Source organism: Amyelois transitella, chromosome 4 (genome assembly GCF_032362555.1).
Source record: "Amyelois transitella isolate CPQ chromosome 4, ilAmyTran1.1, whole genome shotgun sequence".
NCBI lineage: Eukaryota > Metazoa > Arthropoda > Insecta > Lepidoptera > Pyralidae > Amyelois > Amyelois transitella.
The window spans coordinates 10,477,508-10,498,706 of NC_083507.1; the positions used below are offsets into that span (position 1 = coordinate 10,477,508).

General features: G+C 36.5%; 1 protein-coding gene and 1 pseudogene across 1 annotated transcript; both read left to right on the forward strand.

Moving 5' to 3' along the window:
- Window positions 1–8,552: 8,552 nt before the first annotated feature.
- Window positions 8,553–8,832, forward strand: LOC132904368 (large ribosomal subunit protein P1-like; annotated as a pseudogene).
- Window positions 8,833–13,936: 5,104 nt separating this feature from the next.
- On the forward strand, window positions 13,937–20,877 carry LOC106139322 (serendipity locus protein delta). The gene is made up of 8 exons (XM_013340748.2): window positions 13,937–14,070; window positions 14,452–14,659; window positions 14,867–15,209; window positions 15,960–16,033; window positions 16,797–16,919; window positions 17,583–17,691; window positions 18,308–18,479; window positions 18,872–20,877. Exons 2-8 carry the CDS (start codon window positions 14,465–14,467, stop codon window positions 19,062–19,064), a joined length of 1,209 nt encoding a protein of 402 aa, XP_013196202.2. The 5' UTR covers window positions 13,937–14,070; window positions 14,452–14,464; the 3' UTR covers window positions 19,065–20,877.
- The last annotated feature ends 322 nt before the right edge of the window (window positions 20,878–21,199 follow it).

Below are 21,199 nucleotides of genomic sequence, written 5' to 3' on the forward strand. Positions count from 1 at the left end.
AAGTCACTTTGTTGTAAGGAGTATTGCTCACGAGTCAAGAACAGGTAGGTGGTAGGAATACCAATAATTTAAGAAAAAAAAAATACATCCATACATAAAATCTCTTTTCTCCTTTCGAAAGTAAATTTCATATCCAAAGCTCGACTTCCACTTCGCTCCTCTCGCAATCTACACATCTTAGTACCCCCTCAGCTTCGCAAAAATTACACTCGGAATAACTTTTTCTACCGTTGTTTATGTAATTACAATAAAAATTTCTCAGACGTTGACATTTTTTTAAACTCATTGCAGTCCACAAAAAATTTAGTTCGTAATAAGCTGTTATCAATACAAAACTAAGGTACAATACTACATATACATACTTGTAATCGTTTGATGTCTACTCGTATTTCTGTTTGTATTTGTTTTTCTACGCAACTCAATGTCCTTCTCTTACTTTATATAATTGCCTTTATCTGATACCTACCAAATTAGTTTTTCTTTTACCATCTCTTGCTGTTTGTTATAAGCACGCAATTTTTATTGTATTATTGCTCGACACTGTTTGGTCTATCTTTTTAAAACTGTATTATTGTACTTTTTGTTTCTTATGACTGTTTGTGTCAAAATAAATAAATAAAAAAATAAAAAATAAAATGTGTTACAAAAATATAGCTGGCCACTAACAAAAAAAATGTTCAGAATAAATTTAAGCGCCCAATTAGAACACAGTTATATATTTTTTATAACTATAAACGCGTTTGTCTGCCTTTTTTGTCAAACACATACTCAAATTGCATAAACTTGTACTCCTCCTCCTGTATATTTTCCTATTATCTTGTATATTTTGTACATTTATTTTAAAAACTAAAAGTACAAACCTAATTTCGTTATTTTTCAAACCCCATCCATATTTATCTAAATGGTCATCAGTCAAATGTTATTTCATTCATTTAAATAATCACGTCTATATCCCTTGCGGACCACGTTCAGCTGTTAGGCTTAATAATTTTAATAGTGACAGGACGCTAGCCCATCGCCATCCCAAGTTTAAGCCTTACCCTAAACGCCTTTTACGACATCCATGGGAAAGAGATGGAGTGTTCCTTTTATTTTTTCATTGGTGTCGGAAACTACACAGCATTATATTTAAATAATGGACAATGATTAACCTAGCGCCAATGAAGGTTTGATAAATTGTCCTTTATTGAAAACTAGCGACCGCCGGCGGTTCCACCCGCGTGAAACTAAAAAACTTTCTGGTGGGAATTTGGGAAAACCTCTGCTAGTGCTTTCTTCTTTTAGTTCCTTAGCCCAGCGGTTTATAGTGCACTATCTGTCAGTCACTCAGCAACGGAAGAGTGTTAAATGTATAGATTATCAATGTGCCGATGAATATACCTAAAGCTTGGAATTTCAAACAAAATTGATCTACAAATAGCAGATATCTAAACCTACCCTTATAGAATAGGGTGTCCAATTCACCAAGGACGCATTTGTCCTTCAATTGGGCCGGTCAGGTAACAGACTCATGTATAATTCCGCCGCCGAGAGAACAGGGAAACGAGTGGCCCTGACCAATAGGCGACGCCGACTGATTTCTGAATACATTCAAAATTATGTGAGTCATTTATTTATGTAAATGAAATGAAATAAATATTCTTTATTTACTTGAAACATGGTACAAATTGGTGTTAGAAAAATATGTGATCTTACATGTTCCGCCAGAAGTATGGCATGTAAATATTGTTTTGTAATAAATTAATTTAAAAATTAGTAATTATACAATTTAAAATTAAAATAATCATCAATGGAATAAAAACAATGAAAAATTAAAAATTCATGCAGTCTATTCTTAAATTTATTAATTGGCAAAGACTTGTATCAGTCCGGTAGTTTATTATATATTTTAATGCACATGCAATATGAACTCAATATGTATTTTTGTACATCAAGGAAAATAAGAATAAAACTTAAAATAAAGAGAGTACAAGGGCACTACTTATTATATGATATACTAGTTGTGCCCGCGACTTCGTCCGCGTAGAACTGTTATTTTGGACATCATTGAAGCCCTCAAGGATGAATAATTTACCCCGTTTTTTTCTAATTTTTCATTATTTCTTCGCTTCTAATAGTTGCAGTGTGATGTTAAATAGCCTAAAGCCTTCCTCGATAAATGGTCTATTCAACACAAAAATAATTTTTCAATTTGAACCAGGAGTTCCTGAGATTAGCGCTTTTAAACAAACAAACAAACTCTTCAGCTTTATAATAGTAGTATAGATGACTTATATTGTGTTTGGTTGTCAGACCAATAATATTAGCTGTTTTGGTTCAATTATGCTGAGTTGAGTCTTGTATATGATTAGCGACTCGCCCCGGCTTCGCACGGGTAACATTTATAGATATAAATGGCGATAAAAAATGTCTGATTGACTCAGACCAATAATACTAGCTGTTTTGGTTCAATTATGCTGAGTTGAGTCTTTTATATGATTAGCGACCCGCCCCGGCTTCACACGGGTAACATTTATATATATAAATGGCGATAAAAAATGTCTGATTGACTCAGACCAATAATACTAGCTGTTTTGGTTCAATTATGCTGAGTTGAGTCTTTTATATGATTAGCGACCCGCCCCGGCTTCACACGGGTAACATTTATAGATATAAATGGCGATAAAAAATGGCGGCGCGCGTGCCTGCTAAGCGGGTTGATGTTGTTGCAAATTTTATATTGCATAATATAAGTACAACAAGGTCTTAAATTTACATAACAGATCTTCATATTAACCCTTTGCATGTACAGGAGACATACTATATAAAACTAACCTATAGGTACTTAGTATGTTAATATTATCTTTTGTAGATAGGTATCTAATAATATATTTTAAAACACTATATATATATTAACATATAATCTCGTCTATATGTCTTGCAGGGTAGACAGAGCCAACAGCAATCAAAAGACTGAAATGCCACGTTCAGCTGTTTGGCTTAATGATAGAATTAAGATTCAAATAGTGACAGGTTGCGAGCCCATCGCCTAAAAGAGGAATCCCAAGTACATAAGCCTATCTCTTAGTCGTCTTTTACGACATACATGGGAAAGAGATGGAGTGGTCCTATTCTTTTCTATATTGGTGCCGGGAACTACACGGCGCTATTCTAAAACTATCACGCAAAAAACACTAGTACTGATCGTCAAGTACACTTGCAAATATGTGTGTTATGTGCCCGAGCGCAATCAATTGAGTGTAAAGTGCACAAAGGCATACCGGTCGAATTCGAATGGATTTCCAATCTGCTTTGTGCCGCGGGCTGCGAGGTTCAAATATACGGCTTGATGTCCATTTATCGAACATACACAGGATGTTTTTCGGGCAACATACATACATACATATAGTCAGGTCTATATACCTTGCAGGGTAGACAGAGCTAACTGTGTTGAAAAGACTGATAGAGCACGTTCAGCTTTTTGACTCGATGATAGAATTGAGATTCAAATAGTGACAGGTTGCTAACCCTTCGCCTAAAAGAAGAATCCCAAGTTTATAAGCCTATTTTTCGGACAAATAGGAAGGTAAAGTATATAATATTCTGTATGAACTATTCATGAATATATTTTTTCTTATATCACTCTCGGATGAACTGAAAGAAATTGCTAAAAAAACAGAACCATACTTAATATTCTAAATCGTAACATAACATTAAAATTAACGAAACTTGCAATGAGACATGGAAAATAACTAATTATTTTTTTGGTCCGTAAAATACTTCTTAATTAGTTTTGAATTCCGATGTCATAGTCGTAGTCCTAGCTAGATCTCAGTCCTGGTTATTTGCATGAAATCTTACTTTAGTGAACACCTACACAATAATAACACTATTATCCAAGTTTCAATAACTCAGTCGTTTCGGCATTATGTATTACACACCGTTATCTTTTTAATTTTTACATTATTTCCACATTGAAAAAAGAACTTTAATAAAAAAATAAAATAGTACCACCCTTGTCTATCAAACAAATTTTTATATTTTAAAAATCGAACTAGTTTTTAATCTGTATGCGCGATAGGTACCGCACTCAGTCCACACAATACTCATATTACATAGAGTGCGTATTTGTTGCGAATTTCATAGAAATGTACCTAAGATTGGTGTTCGTGTTACAAGAATATAAATAAAGATAATTAATTTGCCAAAAAAATGCCACACATACATTCAAATGCATTTTTTGTTAAAATATTGTAGTACATACAGCATGCTTTACCAATTACTTTTTTGTATCATGTCATGTAAGGTTTTATATCTCTTTGAAATAGAATAAACATGACTTGAAATACCGTCTCCGTCTAACCAGGGCAAATAATGGTAAAGCTTTTAATATCTTCAATTAGTTTATATCAAAGAAAATTTAATTGCAAATATATATTAAATTATAAGCAAAGGAAATATAATCGTTTAATAATAATAAAAAAATGTTTATTTCGGACATAATCCATATATTGTTAGTAATTTACAATGTTTATTCCTACGGAGGTGGACGGTGGTGCCAATTATAAGTTAGTTTTTGGCATTCGAGTCATGGAAAATGGCTTTTTTTTATTGTAAGAGATAAAAGTATAAGTTTTTATATAATAAATCATAAAACGAATCTTAAATAACTAAATAATATATATAACTAAAGAATATAAAAACAAAACGCGTTACCCGCTGCCTCTATGGTTCCTAGTCTATGGTAATGGAGTTATCCCGCGGCCGATGAATTCGTTATGCGAGCTAACGTCTTTCTGCAGTGCGCCGGGCTCTATGCGACAACTTAACCTGTTTATGGCGTTCTAATATTATGCCGTGTGGTTCCCGGCGCTTCAGAATAGGACCACGTAATTTTGATATAATTAGGGCTTGTTTTTAAGCAAAAAAAAACGGAGATATTATCACCAACAACAAAACGCATCGAATACACCCCACCTACAAAAAGCGACGAATTTAGCGCCACTTACAAAAGAATTCAGTTTTCTCGCAAATCGCACGGGTACTTTATCCTTCTCCAAACTCTTAATTATATATACGTCTCATTTCAAGAAGATTAATTCAGTAGATAACCCTTGAAGAGGCAACAAACAAACAAACTTTCGCATTTATAATATTCGTTGGGATTGCTTAAGCACTCCAAGTCTTTCAAAAAAGATTTAAATAGTTCTAGATTTAATACCAGCCAGTTCCAAGTAGCCCTTCAACAATGCAAGGCCGCAATAAAAGTTTGTTACGGCTCCGAGAACTTCTTTGTAATATTTTCCGCGATATTAAGTTTTATTCAAGCACTAGACAAGGGCTTTCAAGGTGTTATTGTTGCGGGAAATGTATAAAAGGAAATACGTGTTACATTACTTTCAGCTCTCTCTGATCTGCTAGTGTCGCCTTGGGCTTATTGTTAATATTCTTGCCTATTAAAATTTGTAGATTTCTTTGCTGGTCAGATTAATATTTAAAAAAAATCGTAGTCTTCTCGTATATCCATGCGAAGGTTTCTTAATTAATTTATGGAACTAACAAGTCTGTATAAAGCAGTTGTTTGTGACAAACCCCACGGGAACTGTCATTTTTCCCGCGAATAAAGTTAGAATAGGACCAATCCATATATTTCCCACGATTGTCGTAAAGGCGACTAAGGGATAGGCTTGTAGTTTTGGTATTCTTTTTGCAGCTTTGGGGCAAGCAAACTGTCTCTATTTGAATTTCAATTCTATCATTATGCCTTACAGTTGAACGTAGTCTGATGTAGATTGGTTTTATTCTACAATGCCGAAAACCACACGGCATAAGCACTCGTAGATATCCGACCGTTACACATTGCACATTCACGTGTGCTTGTAAAGCATTTATCTATCGTCTTCTCAGTCGTAAAACTCATAAAATCCTAAAAAAGTTAAAATCTTTACACTTTCAAGCTATGAACGACATGGTATAAGAGAGTGAGTGAAAGATATAGACTGATTTCAAGACCAAATTGAATTTAAAAAAAACCATTTTCGAGCAAGCAAACGCGAATTTGTATTTGATTTGACCAGCGCCACCTAGTGGTAACGAGATGGCACTAATGCAGTTCCATACAAATTCGTGATTACTTGCTCAACGTGTTTGATCGATTTTAACTCGCACTAACCCCTCAGTTATAACTTGTTTTACCGACAGCTCGATCGAAAGAGAATTGGATATTTATTAAAACCCGCCTGTATCCGCTAACAAACAGTTTTGTTTACACTTCTTGTTTACAGAAAACTAGCAATTTGATTCCTATAATGGATACCAGATAACAGGAAAAGCATTTTTGTGAGTACAGCTCGCTTGTTTATCTACTCGTAGAAGGCTTTCGCCTGTGGTTCTGCTCTATCTAATATTAAGGACACACACACATACGTCTCTACCCCTTACGGAATTGACAGAGCCGATAGTGTAGAAGTCCACGTCCACGAATGGTATAAAAAATAAAGAAGAAGAAGGAATAACACTTTATTGCACACACAAAAAACATACATACATTGAATCAGTCCGTTTTTGCGGAGGGATAGGCAGAGACTACGTCTTTCCACTGTGATAGGTTGCTAAACCATTGCCTTAAAAAAACTGGCCTCTGATTGACTTTTACATTCTGCGGAACAGAGACACTTTTTTCTAACTTCGCTATCAGACCAGGATGCAAACTTACACTAGATGAATGTGCCTGTTCTCTTAATCGCCTTATACGACATCCATAGAAAAAGGGTGACATCCTATTCTGAAGTGCTGGAAGGGTTTCCAGGGTGGGTACACGACACGAGAAACTTAAGAGGTACAAACAGGCACTTCATGCTCATAACACTCCTCTTTTATGTCGAGGGTTGAATACAAACGTTGACAAGCTATAATTAAACAAAATACACTGGAATGGACGGAAACAATACATTCTACATTCGAAATGAAATTGAACCAGTTCAGTTTTCTACGTGAACGGTCACCAGGCAACGTGGACCTCTGCTGCGTCATTAAGTGGACGACATTGGAGGTCGGGTTATAAAAGACGTGTGTATTGGACAGTGGAGTTGCCTCAGGCTATCAGATTACGTTAAACTATTGGACGAAGGTAATATGAAATCAGTATTTTCATGTCGTATTAATCTACGTGACGTTTTCATGCAGCCCCCGTAGTATATAGCAAGGATGAACAGAGTTATGAATGTGGATGAAGCGAAGAAAGTATGCAGAGATCGTGGCAAGTGGAAAGATGTAGTCTCTGCCTACCCCTCCGGGAAAGAGGCGTGATTTTATGTATGTATACGACGCCGTTTCTGTCTCTGTTTTTTTCAAGTCGCAATAAAAAGTGAAAAAGCGATAGTTGTGACCACGATCCTGAAGTAAGTAAAGTTTTTAAACGAAGCTATTACCGTCTCAGGTCCGATTTCCACAAAAACGGAGTGTGAGAGGATACGAGAAGAGATGCGCTCTAACGAGAATAACCAATCAGATTTCGCTACTTCCTCATCTTCTTCCCAAAAGCTTCGGTGGAAAAAATCCCTCGCCATGTCTCCATGGCTTTGGTGAAAATTGGACCTAATGCCAAGAGGAACACAATCACAAGAACAACGCAACAGCTGCGAATATTTCAAAAAATCCCATTGAAACGCAGACGCAACGAAAACCGAGTTAAAAACAAACTAAAACACAGGCATTAAAACATTCATAGTTGCCGCGTTGCATTTCCTAGGAATTACGAAACCACGGAATCCATATTAATTTGCGGAATGGGCGCCGCGGGATTTAATTTTCATAGCTTTGTAGTTCAGTTCGTATGCAATTCTCGGACGCAGTGCGGCACACCGTAATTGCGGGTTTATTTGCGTCACGGAGACGCGCCAGCCCCGGATTTATTACTCTTGTTTGTTTTTCTTGACATAGTTATTATGGCTTAAATAGTTATTATGGGTAAGGAGTGTCGGTGGTCGAATTGGTAGGGTTGTCGGTTAACATGCTTGATGCGCATAAAAAGGCACAGGCTCTAGTCCCACCTCGGCCGTGTACCAATGACTATTTTCAAAGTTATGTACATTAGTTTAAACATTAACCGATGCTCTTACGGTGAAGGAAACACATCGCGAGGAAACCTGCACATGCAGGCATCTGGATGTTTCATCATGATCCAATACGGTTTAGGTTCCCCTGCAAAATTTGCGGAGGTCAGATGGCAGTCGCTTCCTGACTCCTGACCTGACTCGCCCAATCCACGATCAATGGTCAAAGGGGTACCCCGGGCCTCCAGAGTGAGACTTTAGCCAAAAGGAAGGAGTTATTATATCAAGAAAATATTAATTGAGAAAAAAAAGGAAACGTTTGTCTTGGCCTTCGCATTTCAACGTTCCCATTTACCTCTCCTTGTATATTTCCAAGTTTTTATTTATCCTCTAAAAATACAAGCTTTTCAAATCTTACTAAACAGAAAAGGGTAGGTATGATATGGTTAGATTAGGTTTAATAAGCAATGAAGCGAAGCAATAGATAATACCTGTTATACAGTAATATTTTAATAAAAAATGACATCAAAGGCTGAATTAGCGTTTACTCTGCTCTCATCCTTGTTGATGACGATGTAGCGGATACTGTTGAGAAAATCTCGACCACCCTGAAGGCGGCTGCTGGTGACGTCAAGCCGTACAGGTCCGGTCTGTTCGCTAAAGCCCTGGAGGGTGGGAACATGAGGGAGCTCATCACTAACATCGGATCCGGCGTGGGAGCAGCGCCACCAAGGAAGAAAAGAAAGAAGAAGAACCCGAGGAGTCTCATGATGACATGGGTTGCGGTCTCTTCGACTAAAAGCCGTATTGCTGTTTTTGTTGTAAGCTTTATGAAGCTTGTCTAGTAATCGTTGCAAGTGAAACAATACCTATGTAGTCTCTGCCCTCCTTACATAAGTAGAGCCTGCATCTTTCCTCTTGCCACGATCTCTACATACTTCATCCACATTCCTAACTCTGTGTATGCAAGTAAAATACTCTTATCCTGATTTGTCGCCAGACCGTCTCCGATTTAATCAGGGTCTATTCTTCAAGGTACATAATGTTATTAAAATAACCCTGTGAATAACTAGCATTAAAATAAAAAGCAATAATAACTAATAAGACATTAACATCGCACTGGGAAAAGCAATAGAAATAACATTTGCAAATTGAGTACTTACTTTTGAACAGCTATCGTAAGATCTATGTTTCGCATCTCTAGCTCAATATAAATGCAAATTTAATTAGAAAACGAAGCACTTCGAGTTAATTCCGATGGAGCAGGTGCACCCAATAAAGTCTATTGGTTTACTTTAGTTAAATTAAAACAACCTGCCTCGTAGTATGGCACGCGCGACGCCGTTTTTATCGCGCGAAAAACTATCGCTGCCATGCTACGAGAGCAGAGTAGTTACACTATTTTCCAGTTTTACAATACTATTTTTCATGGAAAGATGGAGAAAACTTACCCCAAAGTGCTAAAAACGGACACGATACACGCTATGGATGCTTTTTTTATTGATGCAGTAAGTGTAAATTAAATGCTCCATAATATTATTTAATTTGGTCTGTTATGTATGCCAAATCACTATACATTAAAATGGCAGCCCGGGTGACCTACATAATCGTCGTCTTTTTAAGTATTGATTTAAGGTTTTAATAAAATCCTTAATTTGAATACAAGAAATCCCCATCCTGTCCCATTCTCCGAAACTCTTTTATCTCGAACATCTTTATGGCCGAAATTTTCGCGGGTATTCTAATTAAATTTCTTGAGAAGGCGTCGCTCGCGACAATGGCGCCTTGAATATCTACGCTTTCGGTGCAATCCATAGGTAAGAGCGTTTGGTAACAATTATCTTCCGCTTGCATGAGAAAGGTAATGTGTCCGACTACCACGACAAGTCTAATTTCCTCCACTTGTTATTTCTTTAAATTAGGTACTCTGAGAGAAGTCATAGAAAATTATACGTAGCCATTTTAATAACAAAGCACTCTTGAAAATCTCTGTCTCTGGTTCCCGTATTATAGTAGGTATATTGCCGATAGCATTTCTGCTTCACAATATGTATTGTGTTTTTTTCTAATACTTACATAAATCTTCATCGTTATATGCATCGAATAGTTTTATGCAATTACATATAGCCAGTATAATTGATAATGTTAAGCACAGTCACATAATTATTACTTACGATAAAGCACACATTCACTAACGTTGTCAAGGCATACTTATCTCCTTTCTCTTTTTGTCTTTGAGGTTAACCAGAGTAACAGAAAGAGAGAGATGATGACACATATGCTTTGTCAACGTTCGTGCAAAATAGGGCAGGACTCTTTTTAAAGTGCCATCGTTTAAATCCGCTGCCGCTTATGACTTGCGAAATAGCCCGCTGCCCAATTTGCTGAACCAAATTTACGGTTAACGGTGGCCGGGTCGACGAGAAGTTGCGATGTAACTTTTTTTACTAGATTTGATAAACGTTTAGGAAAACTAGCTTTGGCAAACGGAGGCACTCACAAAGAGTCTCCATATTCCCACGTTTTTATCTCTAGTGTTTCCAGTTGCCCCAAGTATGTATCTACTTTATCTCTTTTATCAAATCTCAGTTAACAACCTGCGGCTATGCATTTTTTGTCGCTCAAATAACCCATGACATGACTGCCTTGATTAACCTATTTCAAAATGGATATTATTTTGAAATAGGTTAATTATTGTGACAATTTGACAAACAAAAATTTTTTTACTATCTTTGATAATTCATTCTTTGATTTTCAAAACGCTATAAACAGGTGTGTTTGTGACCTTTTTCAAAACCGGTACCAAGCACGTAGACTCTACTGAAGTACCTTTAATACATCGACTGGAAAAAGGAACAGTTCATTTGACAGATACTTAAAGTGTTTCACATTGATTTAGTGTTCTCGTTGCAATCACAAATACAATTAATTTATGTTGTGTGACACATATACAAAACACCTTTGAACGCAATTAAATTTTTAAGCTCCCTAAAGTTTCTATTCAATTATAGAAACCGCCACAAAAAAATTAATACCAAGTTTATAAGCCTTTCCCTTAATTCATGACTTTTACAATCTGTGCAGGAAGTACCTAAATCAGCTGACACTGGCACAGACTATGTTGTGTCTTGTATACATAAACATACAAGTCGAATAAAGAACCTCCTTTTCCAAAATCAATTCATATGTGCTCTTCTCCTCATCCTCTTGTCGGGTATTCATCACGATGACGTGTTCCAAACTCTTAATACTCAAATCCAGTACCACTGGACCCAGTTACTGTCTCAATGTACTCAGCTTTTACGTATATCGATTCAGCCGTGCGAATATTATTTTTACTAGCAGTAAAAGTTTACTGTGATCGGGAGCTGGCGAAAGGTCGAATGGTGATTACCGGGTTTTACGACCTCTGCTGCGCATTAGCAGGCTTTATTTAAAAAAAAAAGTGCATTTAAAGTTTTTAAGTACTGAGCAGTGTGGTTCCTGCCACTTAGGAACTCGCTCTATCTCCTTTCTTGATATATTATCATTCTCCTGATGTGAGTACCGGTTGCATCCTCGCTAATACTCTTTAATTATCCTGTGCCTTTGTCCACGATCTTGGATTAGGCAAGTCAGATTTTTACACAAAGCGTCTCCCGACTAACCCTGGATTTGCAGAGGAACTTAACCCATATGTATTGGATCATCCAGTTGCCTGTATTTCAGGTTCAGGTTTCCTCACCCATCCTCTCTCCATCGAAAATGGTAATGAAGACCAATGAAACCCAAGTTCTTCCTTTACTAACTGACATCACACAGTCAAAACTACTGGACATAAACAGCTAAAACTGGCCTATTTGCACTTTAAGGGGCACTAAAAAGTATTTTTGGAACGGGATTTTATGTCAGGAAGTCGCATGCATAAGCTAGTTAGGTAGTAAAACTAAGCTATTAAAAGCCACCGCGCCCACTCTGTATAAATTAAATACTTATACCCCGACCTTCTTTCCAACTGCATCAGAAAAATCAAATATTAACAGGTGAATTCGTGACGCTGCAACGTTCATCAGCAGTGTTGGAAAGGTTGGAATCGAGTTAACATCGTCTAACAGACTGTTATTCGATCAGCTGCCAGTCGCCAGTCGCCAGTGGCGCTGCTCAACGATCGAGTTTGCAATAATGTACTTATCCCGTGTAATTAAATCACTAGGCAGATTTATTTTTCAAACGACATTCGTTTCTGCACGGAGCTCTACTCGTATTTTTGAATTTTATGTCCGGCGAGATGTTTTGTGATTTCGATGTCGATTGTCGAATGTTAAATAATAAAAAGGCGTAGGGACGTGACGACCCCATCGCCCCCTGGGTCACCTTCCCAGTGCAGTCAGTCTCCGCAGGGCAGCTTGTGGCGAGCTGTTGGGGAGTAGCGACCCCACGGATCTGAGTGCTCCCAGGGGAGGCCCCTGTTCCTCGCCTCCGATCTTCCTTCGCCAAGGTCGAGGTGGAAACCGATGAGGGTCAGAGTGGAGTCGCGAGAGCTAAACGCTCGAAGGATGGAAGTGTAAAATGTCATAACGCCGGGGGTGCCTGACTGAATCACCACGATTTCACGCCCCGCAGTCTCACCTCTCGACATCCTTAGCCACCCACGCCGATGTTGCCCCTTTGTTGCCAATCATGGTGACTGATTACAGGGGCCCATTTAGTGAGTGGCGAGTCACCACCTGCCACATAATAGTCACGTATTCATGATTATGGCAGGTGTCCGAACTTCTCCAGCAATACCCCAGTTTAAATCCATCCAAACGTCAACTCCATAACCCATAATCCTTTTCCTTATTTTGTAATAGCTCCACCTCCTGCCGAGACCTGTTCATGGACATATCATTTATTGATATGCCCGGGAACGGGTTTTGGCAAGAGAACAACATAGCATCAACTTCTCTAAAGGGCCTCTACGTGTTGGATTTATATCCCCACGCAAGCCTCTCAAAAATCCGGGGTGTATAGACTCGTGAAATCTAAAAGGAGAAACATAATGCTTATAAAAACGTCACTTTTTTTTTAATTATCACGGCAGGGACTTTAGACATATGATTAGAAGGTGACGCAAGGCCTTTACTGGCAAAATTAAGAATCACGAAAAGTTACATGTTGATAGCCAGTCGTCCAAACATTTTCACGACAGTCATTCACAGTACATTCTGAGTCGATTTATGAAATGAGGGTTATACATCAATTGCGTCTCTTCTCGGTGTGCACCATTACACCATACATATGTAACAAAGGATTATGTGATGTGTAAGGCACCACGTAGTAAAAACTAGATCATAGACCTATTTGACTAGCTTCTGTTCTAGTACCTACTGAAAGGTGCCTTCCGATGTTCAATTCCTTATCTGTTACAATTTGTCGGCAGTGACAACGTATGTATGTACGGTAAACCGCATGTCAAGTAACCCTCTACGTAACTCTATGCCATCTTGATATATAAAGGTACATTTTCAGTGAGTTTGGGTAACTTTAAATAACAGAGTGACGATTCAAAAATATAAGTCTTGATAAAACTATGTAGTGTTATCGCTATTGCTTACTATTATAGCCCTTTGATGGTTTATTATCATAATAAATCCTTTCTGATTTCGAGAATCGAGAACTAAATTAAGACGCCACTTCCATTCATGGCGTCGAGATTCCGTGGTTAGTCCAGTACTACAATATTATTATTTAGCATGTTATAAAAATAAAGACTATTGCAAGCCTTGTTATTTTATATAGGGGGTAATTCTTAGGAATTACGATAAATATAAAAGTTGGTAAGTACGTAATCAATAATATAGGTACTGTACTATACTTAACATATATAAAAGTAGGTATATACTTAGTGTTAGTGTTGCCCTAACACCTTAAAAATCGCCTAAAGCAGCCCAATGCTGTCAAAAATCAAAGACTATGATCAAAGACAAGGTAGAGCAGATCGTCGCCCCAAAGTCGCCTCCTCACCTCGCTCGGCCTTCCTCAGGGGCTCGCTTCGCTGTCTGTTTTCACACAAATGGTGAGACATTTTTATTTTACTTTAATCTAGATATTTCTATACGTGATTTAATATAATTATAGTCTGATTGCCAAGTGGTGATAATCTATAAAATAATAAAAGATTTTTTTTTACCTAATCTAAATCTCTATCTCACAAATAGATTCTTCATGAACATTCATAATGTCACTACACTAATGTCAACGTCATAGTTCAAATCATTTCATCGGACATCGGTTTTTTTGCATGATTTTTGCTCCGAGTTTGCTGTTGCTGTAATCTAAACATCAATTCAATTTTTAAATTTACATGATTTCTATACAGAAAATTAAATTATTAACTAAAATGTCTAGGTCCTGTGTTTTAGAACTTTAATTAGTTTTTTTTTTTATATTGATTTAGAAATAAGAAGAAGATGGATAATGAAAAACAAACCGATACTATGTGTTCAAGAAATGAAGATTGTAAGATTGAATGCCGCGCTTGTCTACAAATATTTGAGACCGAGGTTGACAATAGCTTAGTAAATATATTCCAAGCTTGGACGCCTCCATGGGATGGTATGGAGGCTACCATAGCTGAAGATTTGGCCAAAATCGCTAATATAAAGGTATGTTTATTGTTTATTAACCTACATCATAACTAAAGAAATAAAATAATTCCCACAAGGAATGCACTTGTATAATCCTTCGAGAATTATTAAAATTCTTGTATATTTAGGTAGGGTTAGGTCATTGTTTTAGAAACTTTTTGAAAAAAAATATATAATTATAACTTAAAATAGTTATAAGTTCAAATTATATTTGCATTTTTTCAGGTTGAAGATACTGATATACATTCCAAAGTAATATGCAACATGTGCCACCAGAAGCTTCGAGAGGCTTGTATTTTCACTACTGTCGTTCACACCAACGATGCAATACTCAGACAAAGGTATCCTGACCAAAATACAGATTCAGATAAAATTTGGCCTAAACCGATACAAATCACCAACATAAATGGGTATGGAAGTACAATGAATATTGAAGTGAAGCAAGAGGTTTTATCTGATGAGGAATATGGCAATACTAACGGTGTGGACGAGAATTATCTTGATTTTGAAATCAAAATTGAACCTGAAGAAATCATTCCACAGACAATACAAATTTCTGCTGTCAATGGTAAGATGAAAAACTGAATTAGAAAAACAAAATGTTTATTTCCTAGTGTTAGTTAGTTTTGTGCATAAAAAGAATCGATTTTCTTTTACTAGCCATGTTTACAGTTTTAAAGTTTGTGAGCAACTAAGAATATGATAACGTTGTAATCCATGACTCCTACTTATTAGTCATGGTCTCCACGTGCAAGCAATCCCAATTTGTAAACAAAAGAACAAATTTCTTAAAAAGCTCCGTATGAATGATGCCAACAATAGAGTTGTTAGGCTAGGATAATAAAGCGACATAAAAACGTACACAGGTGCACAGTTTTTCCTAATTTTAGCAACTTAAAGTTACTTTTTATTACTCAATTGTGTCGTTATATAGAGTGGGTGTAACACTATGTAGAGTGAATCATTGTATGGGATACAAGCTAAACCAACCAAAGCCAATTGATTTCGACACTTTTGAGTTTGTTGTTAAATCGAGTGATGTTCTCGGCACCAATACAAAAAAGAATAAGACCACTCCATTACATTAAGCTAAATAGCTGAATGTGGCCATTCAGTCTTTTCAAGACTGTTGGCTCTGTCTACCCCGCAAGGGATATAGACGTGACCATATGTATGTATGTATATATAAAAAATATAAATTTCTTTAAATAAATAAATATTCAATATAACAATAAAAAAATTATCATAAATGTTGGTATATTTTAAATAGTTTTTCAAATGAAACATAATATTTATTTTCATTTCAAATTATTTCCAGGGTCAATACATCTTGATGCAAGCGAAGTCAGAAATGGCACACTCACCAATGGTAATGATGAGCTTCAAGAAGATGTAAGTATACAAGCAATTTAATGCACATTTTGCATCTTACAAACATACATACAAACTCCTGTTTCAAATTGGGTAGACAGAGACTATAGATTTCCACTCGCTATGATCCCTACAGATCTCTCTCGCTTCCTCTGCACTCATTAATCTTCTCATACATACTCCACTATTAGAAGTTCCTTCTTAATTTCAGATGAAAATTTTAGAAACAAGATAGTTATTTTCTTTAGTCTTTAGTTTTTTGGGTTGTTTAGTCCACCCTCTACCAACATACATCGCATTTTTATCCAACACGCGAAAGACAGACCCAAAAATCGCGAAAGTACTGTAAGGGCAGTTCAGCTGTTGTGTAATTATAGAATAAATATTGTGAGGGTGTTTTGAAATCTTACATTAACATTCATATTCATAGGCAGCTGTGGGATCTTATTTACACCGTTTCAGTCTGATGTTTCAAATCAATAACACCTATTGCTAGTTCATTATATAATAAACTAACCAATTGATTTTTTGTCATAATAAATTTGGCGATGTCTATGGTGCAGCGGTAGTGCATGCGCTTGTTTATGACCTGGATTGGAATCCCGGACACCAATAAGAAACACACTTTTCAGATTGGCCTGGGTCTTGAATGTTTATCTGTATAAGTGTTTATTATAAAATATATAATTTTCGGTTAGTATCTCGTAAAATAATTCTCGAACTTACTTGGAGGCTAACTCAATCTGTGTACATTTTCTGTTTATATATTTATTTATATTTCCAGGATTTCGGTATAATTATCAAGGAGGAACCCTTGAGTGAGGGAGAGGAATCCGAGTCCCCCACCGACCTGCCCCTAGAATGCATGCTTTGTGCTAGAGCATTCAACAGTGTGTCCGGATTGAAGGTTTGTTGAATATTTGTTTTAGGTGTGTTCATGCTCCTAACCTAACCCAATTCATTTTTACTAACAAACATAAAATCAAGCCTCTTTCCCGGAGTAGTAAATGAGACTACAATTTTTCCACTTACCACAATCCCTGCATACTTCTTTCGCTTTATCAAAATTCATAACTCTTCATGCGAGCTCATCAGTTTGGGTTATTTGTGACCTGCCCTTTTGCCAAATAGTCTCCGAATTGAAGGTTACATTATGGCACTCTTTTGTGTTTAACATGTTAGCTTCTTCCAAAATTTTCTCTAAATAGATGTCACCTTTAAGCTATTTATCCTTATCTGCTTTGGTCTTGACTGTTCTGAAATTGCCATTTGCTACTTTCTCGTTCTTATGTTCAAGTATGTATTTTTTTTTATAATTTCAAATATCGGACGACGTGGCGTGGGCAGGGATTTAACCCGTACATGGTCGATATCCCCACCTTACGATTCGCCAAATCTTTTATATCGTGTAAACAGCTGGGATTTGGAATTCCCTACCCGCGTCTCCATTTTTTTTTCAAGGCTAGTGCGAAAAGGACCTTAGGCCTTATCTTGATTACTGCCAGGCACATTTAAGCCAAACGCACTCAAATCTATTATTATTAAAAAAGAAATGTTTTTACAATTTCAGTCGCACGTCATAGCTCAACATTCGTACAAGTCTGTTAAACGGAAGTCAGAAAACTCCCCGTCACCCAAGAAAGTGTCAAAGGTTCACAACTGCACCACATGTAGACGGAGTAAGTAATATATTTATCCATACCTACTGCCTGTATAGAGAGCGTTGGTGGTTAAAATGGGTGACGCGCATAAAGGCACAGGTTCAAATCCCACCTCGATCATGTACCAATAACTATTTTCGTAGTTATGTATGCACATGCTAGTTTGAATACTAACCAATGCTTTTACGGTGAGGAAAAACATCGAGATATTCAAAACGAGTTAGGTTCCCCCGCTATATATATGTATATATAGACCAACAGAAGCCAATTCGTGCCTTCAAAAAAGAGGTGGTTCTCAGTTTGACGGTATCTATGTATGTTTGTTCGCATTTATATCGCGTTCCGCTGGACCGATTTTGATACGGTTTACAGAAAGGTTACACTTAGGAGAAGGTTTAAGAAATTACACCGTCTTTACAAAAACAGGATATAAATCGGAAGCATTTCTCTTTTTACAGAAGTTATTTAATAATATATATTAATAATCATATAATAACGTCTAAATACATTGCCAGGTAGACAAAGCAAGCAGTCTTGAAAGACCGTGACAGGCCACATTCAACTTTCGTTCGGCTCGATGATAGAACTGAGATTCAAATAGGGACAGTTACTAATATTTGTATGGTTTTGACAGGTTTCGCCACCCCCACAGACCTGATAGTTCACGAGACGTGTCACAACCAATACACATGTTACGGCTGCAACGAGAAATTTGACACGTTCTCGTCGCTCGCCACGCACAGACTGGAATGTTTGAAGTCGAACGGGACGACTGTTAAACATAAGACATTGGATGATGTTAAAAGGTGTGTCAATAATCATTATTTTATTGAATAACATAAAATTGCCGTGTGGTTCCCGGCACCAATACGAAAAAGAATAGGATCACTCCATCTCTTTCCCATGGATGTCGTAAAAGGCGACTAAGGGATAGGCTTACAAACTTGGGATTCTTTTTTAGGCGATGGGCTAGCAACCTGTCACTGTTTGAGTCTCAATTCTATCATTAAGACAAATAGCTGAATGTGGCCATTCAGTCTTTTCAAGACTGTTGGCTCTGTCTACCCCGCAAGACATATGGACGTGATGGTCCTATTATTTTTTTCTTATGGTGCCGGGAACCACACGGCACTGTTTTGTTTGTTTGTTGATGTTTGTCGAAGATTAACAAATCAACTAATTTATCTATCTTTTTCAGGCCTAAACTAGAAGTAACACCTGAACAAGATACGTTGCGATGTAAAGAGTGCAACCAACAGTTCTCAGACCCGTTCTATCTGAGTGTGCATATGGAGGTGCACGAGACGAGTGGAGGGATACCGAATGACTCTGACACGCCCGTTGTTATGGAAACGCAGAGTTTGGAAGACATCTTCACTGGTGCCACATGATATAAGGTGTTCGTGAGAATGTTGTAATAGGTATAATTGTGATTGCATTATAAGTATGTATGTATGTATGTGGAGCAGTTTAATGAGAGTGCAGAGATACGTGAACTTACAATGTTGCAAATGAAATAAAGTTCCCGACACTAATAAAAACAAAATTATAGGACCACTCCATCTCGTTCCCCATGAATGTCGTAAAAGGCGATTAAGGGATAAGCTTTAGAAAGTTGGGATTCTTCTTAGATGATGGGCTAAAGCAACGTGTCACTATTTGAATCTCAATTCTATCATTTAGTCGAACAGCTGAACGTAGCCTTTCAGTCTTTTGATGGCTCTGTCTACCCCGCAAGGGATACAGACGTGATTATATGTTATGTTCATATTCACTAACACGTGACGTGATATAAGGTTATCGCAAGGATTTTGTAATAAGTTGAAAACTATTTCTGCAGAATGTATGAACACGGTTTTATAAAGAAATCACCCGTGTCTATGAATCTTTCCGTGTGACAGAAATCTGTGTCATCAAAAAGTATTCAGTTTTAATTCAATTTTCAAGAGTATCGTTCTAAAATTATCTATGATTATGGAATGGTCTTGGTACCTACATGGAATTAAATAGCTAGTGAAAAAAAAAAATGATTCAATCCTGTTCAAATTTTTCATTAAATGTGCGTCAAATTTCAGCAGAATTTGTTGAGATTTTTAACATTGCGTGTGTGTGATAAATGCTTCTTTTTTTTTGTATCTGTTTTTATGTAATATTTTGAATCTGTAATATTTAAATTCTGAACTGATTTGTATGGGGAATTTCGAGTTATTGAAAAAAAAATTATTTATTGGTTTTCAAAATCATAGCTCGATCTCCTTCAGAATATTTTTAGGATCCTTTAAAACGGGATACACAACAAAGTATGATTCACATATAATAAATGATTTAAAATTGATGCATAATAAGTCATCTAAAAATGTAATGTTTTATCAAACCCAATCAAAGCGGACAATGTCCAGAATAATACTGAAATAGTCTGTACTTAACGGTATGTATGCCTAATATTTATTAACTAAAATGAAAGTTTTATTTTAACTTTTTTTAAATCCTCGCTATTTTTCACTTTACATATCAAAATTTGTTTCCATCTATCAGACCTATTTCATTTATGTTTTCTTAATTCCAGCATTTTAAAAAAAAACCATAGTATTCTATCATTGAATAAATAGTCGATAAGTACAGTAAGCCACAGAGAAAGTACATCACCTACCACACCTCTACGATACGAAGTTGGTACACTTTTCTATGTGGCCCACTATACATACCTACTCAACCTAAAAATATGTCAATGGATTTAACTAAACCCTGTGTCGTATAAGAGTATCTGAAATACACTATGCATTGAATTAGGATTGTCGCCAATTTAACTAGTCCAGTACCACATTTATAAGTCGCCCATCTACCGCCGAATCAAACCAAAAGAAAACTAAATAAAAATAACGTCCTATTACAAGTACACTAAACTTAAAATCCAAAAACATTCATCATCAACAACATGTAGTGCACTCACAAAAGTAATGCAATAGCGGACAGTACAGATCGTGCGCGATTTGTTGCGTTAAAATATTTTCGCGACATACAAAAATTTAACGTCCGTTTAAGTAACTTATAAAAGTGGTACCTAATGCTATATGTAGGTATTCAGAGGATGTGATGTGATATATCGTTCATTATAAATAATCACTTTCATTGTATATTGCCACTCGTAATTGTAAATAAGTTTTAGCTGATTATGACCTTTGTAACTCGTAGATGTTAAATATATGTTGCTATAGCAATCTCATTTTTTTTTATTCAAACCACAATAACTATTCTAAAGGCGGATGCTTTAATTTTACCAAAAGTCTTAAAATACTTTTAACTATCATCACTATCTGCATGTCATATTAGATTGATGAAATTTGGTCAACATGATGTATTGTTGACTGTACGATCTCCTCAAGCTCTTCTCCAGAAAGGTCAGGACGGATTGCGGCTTACCGACTTATGGCTTTAAATTGCGGAAAAAAAAGGTAGAAGGGGTTAAAATGTTCGTATCGACAACACGCCAAAAAACACAACTTTATATAGGTACATATTACATATA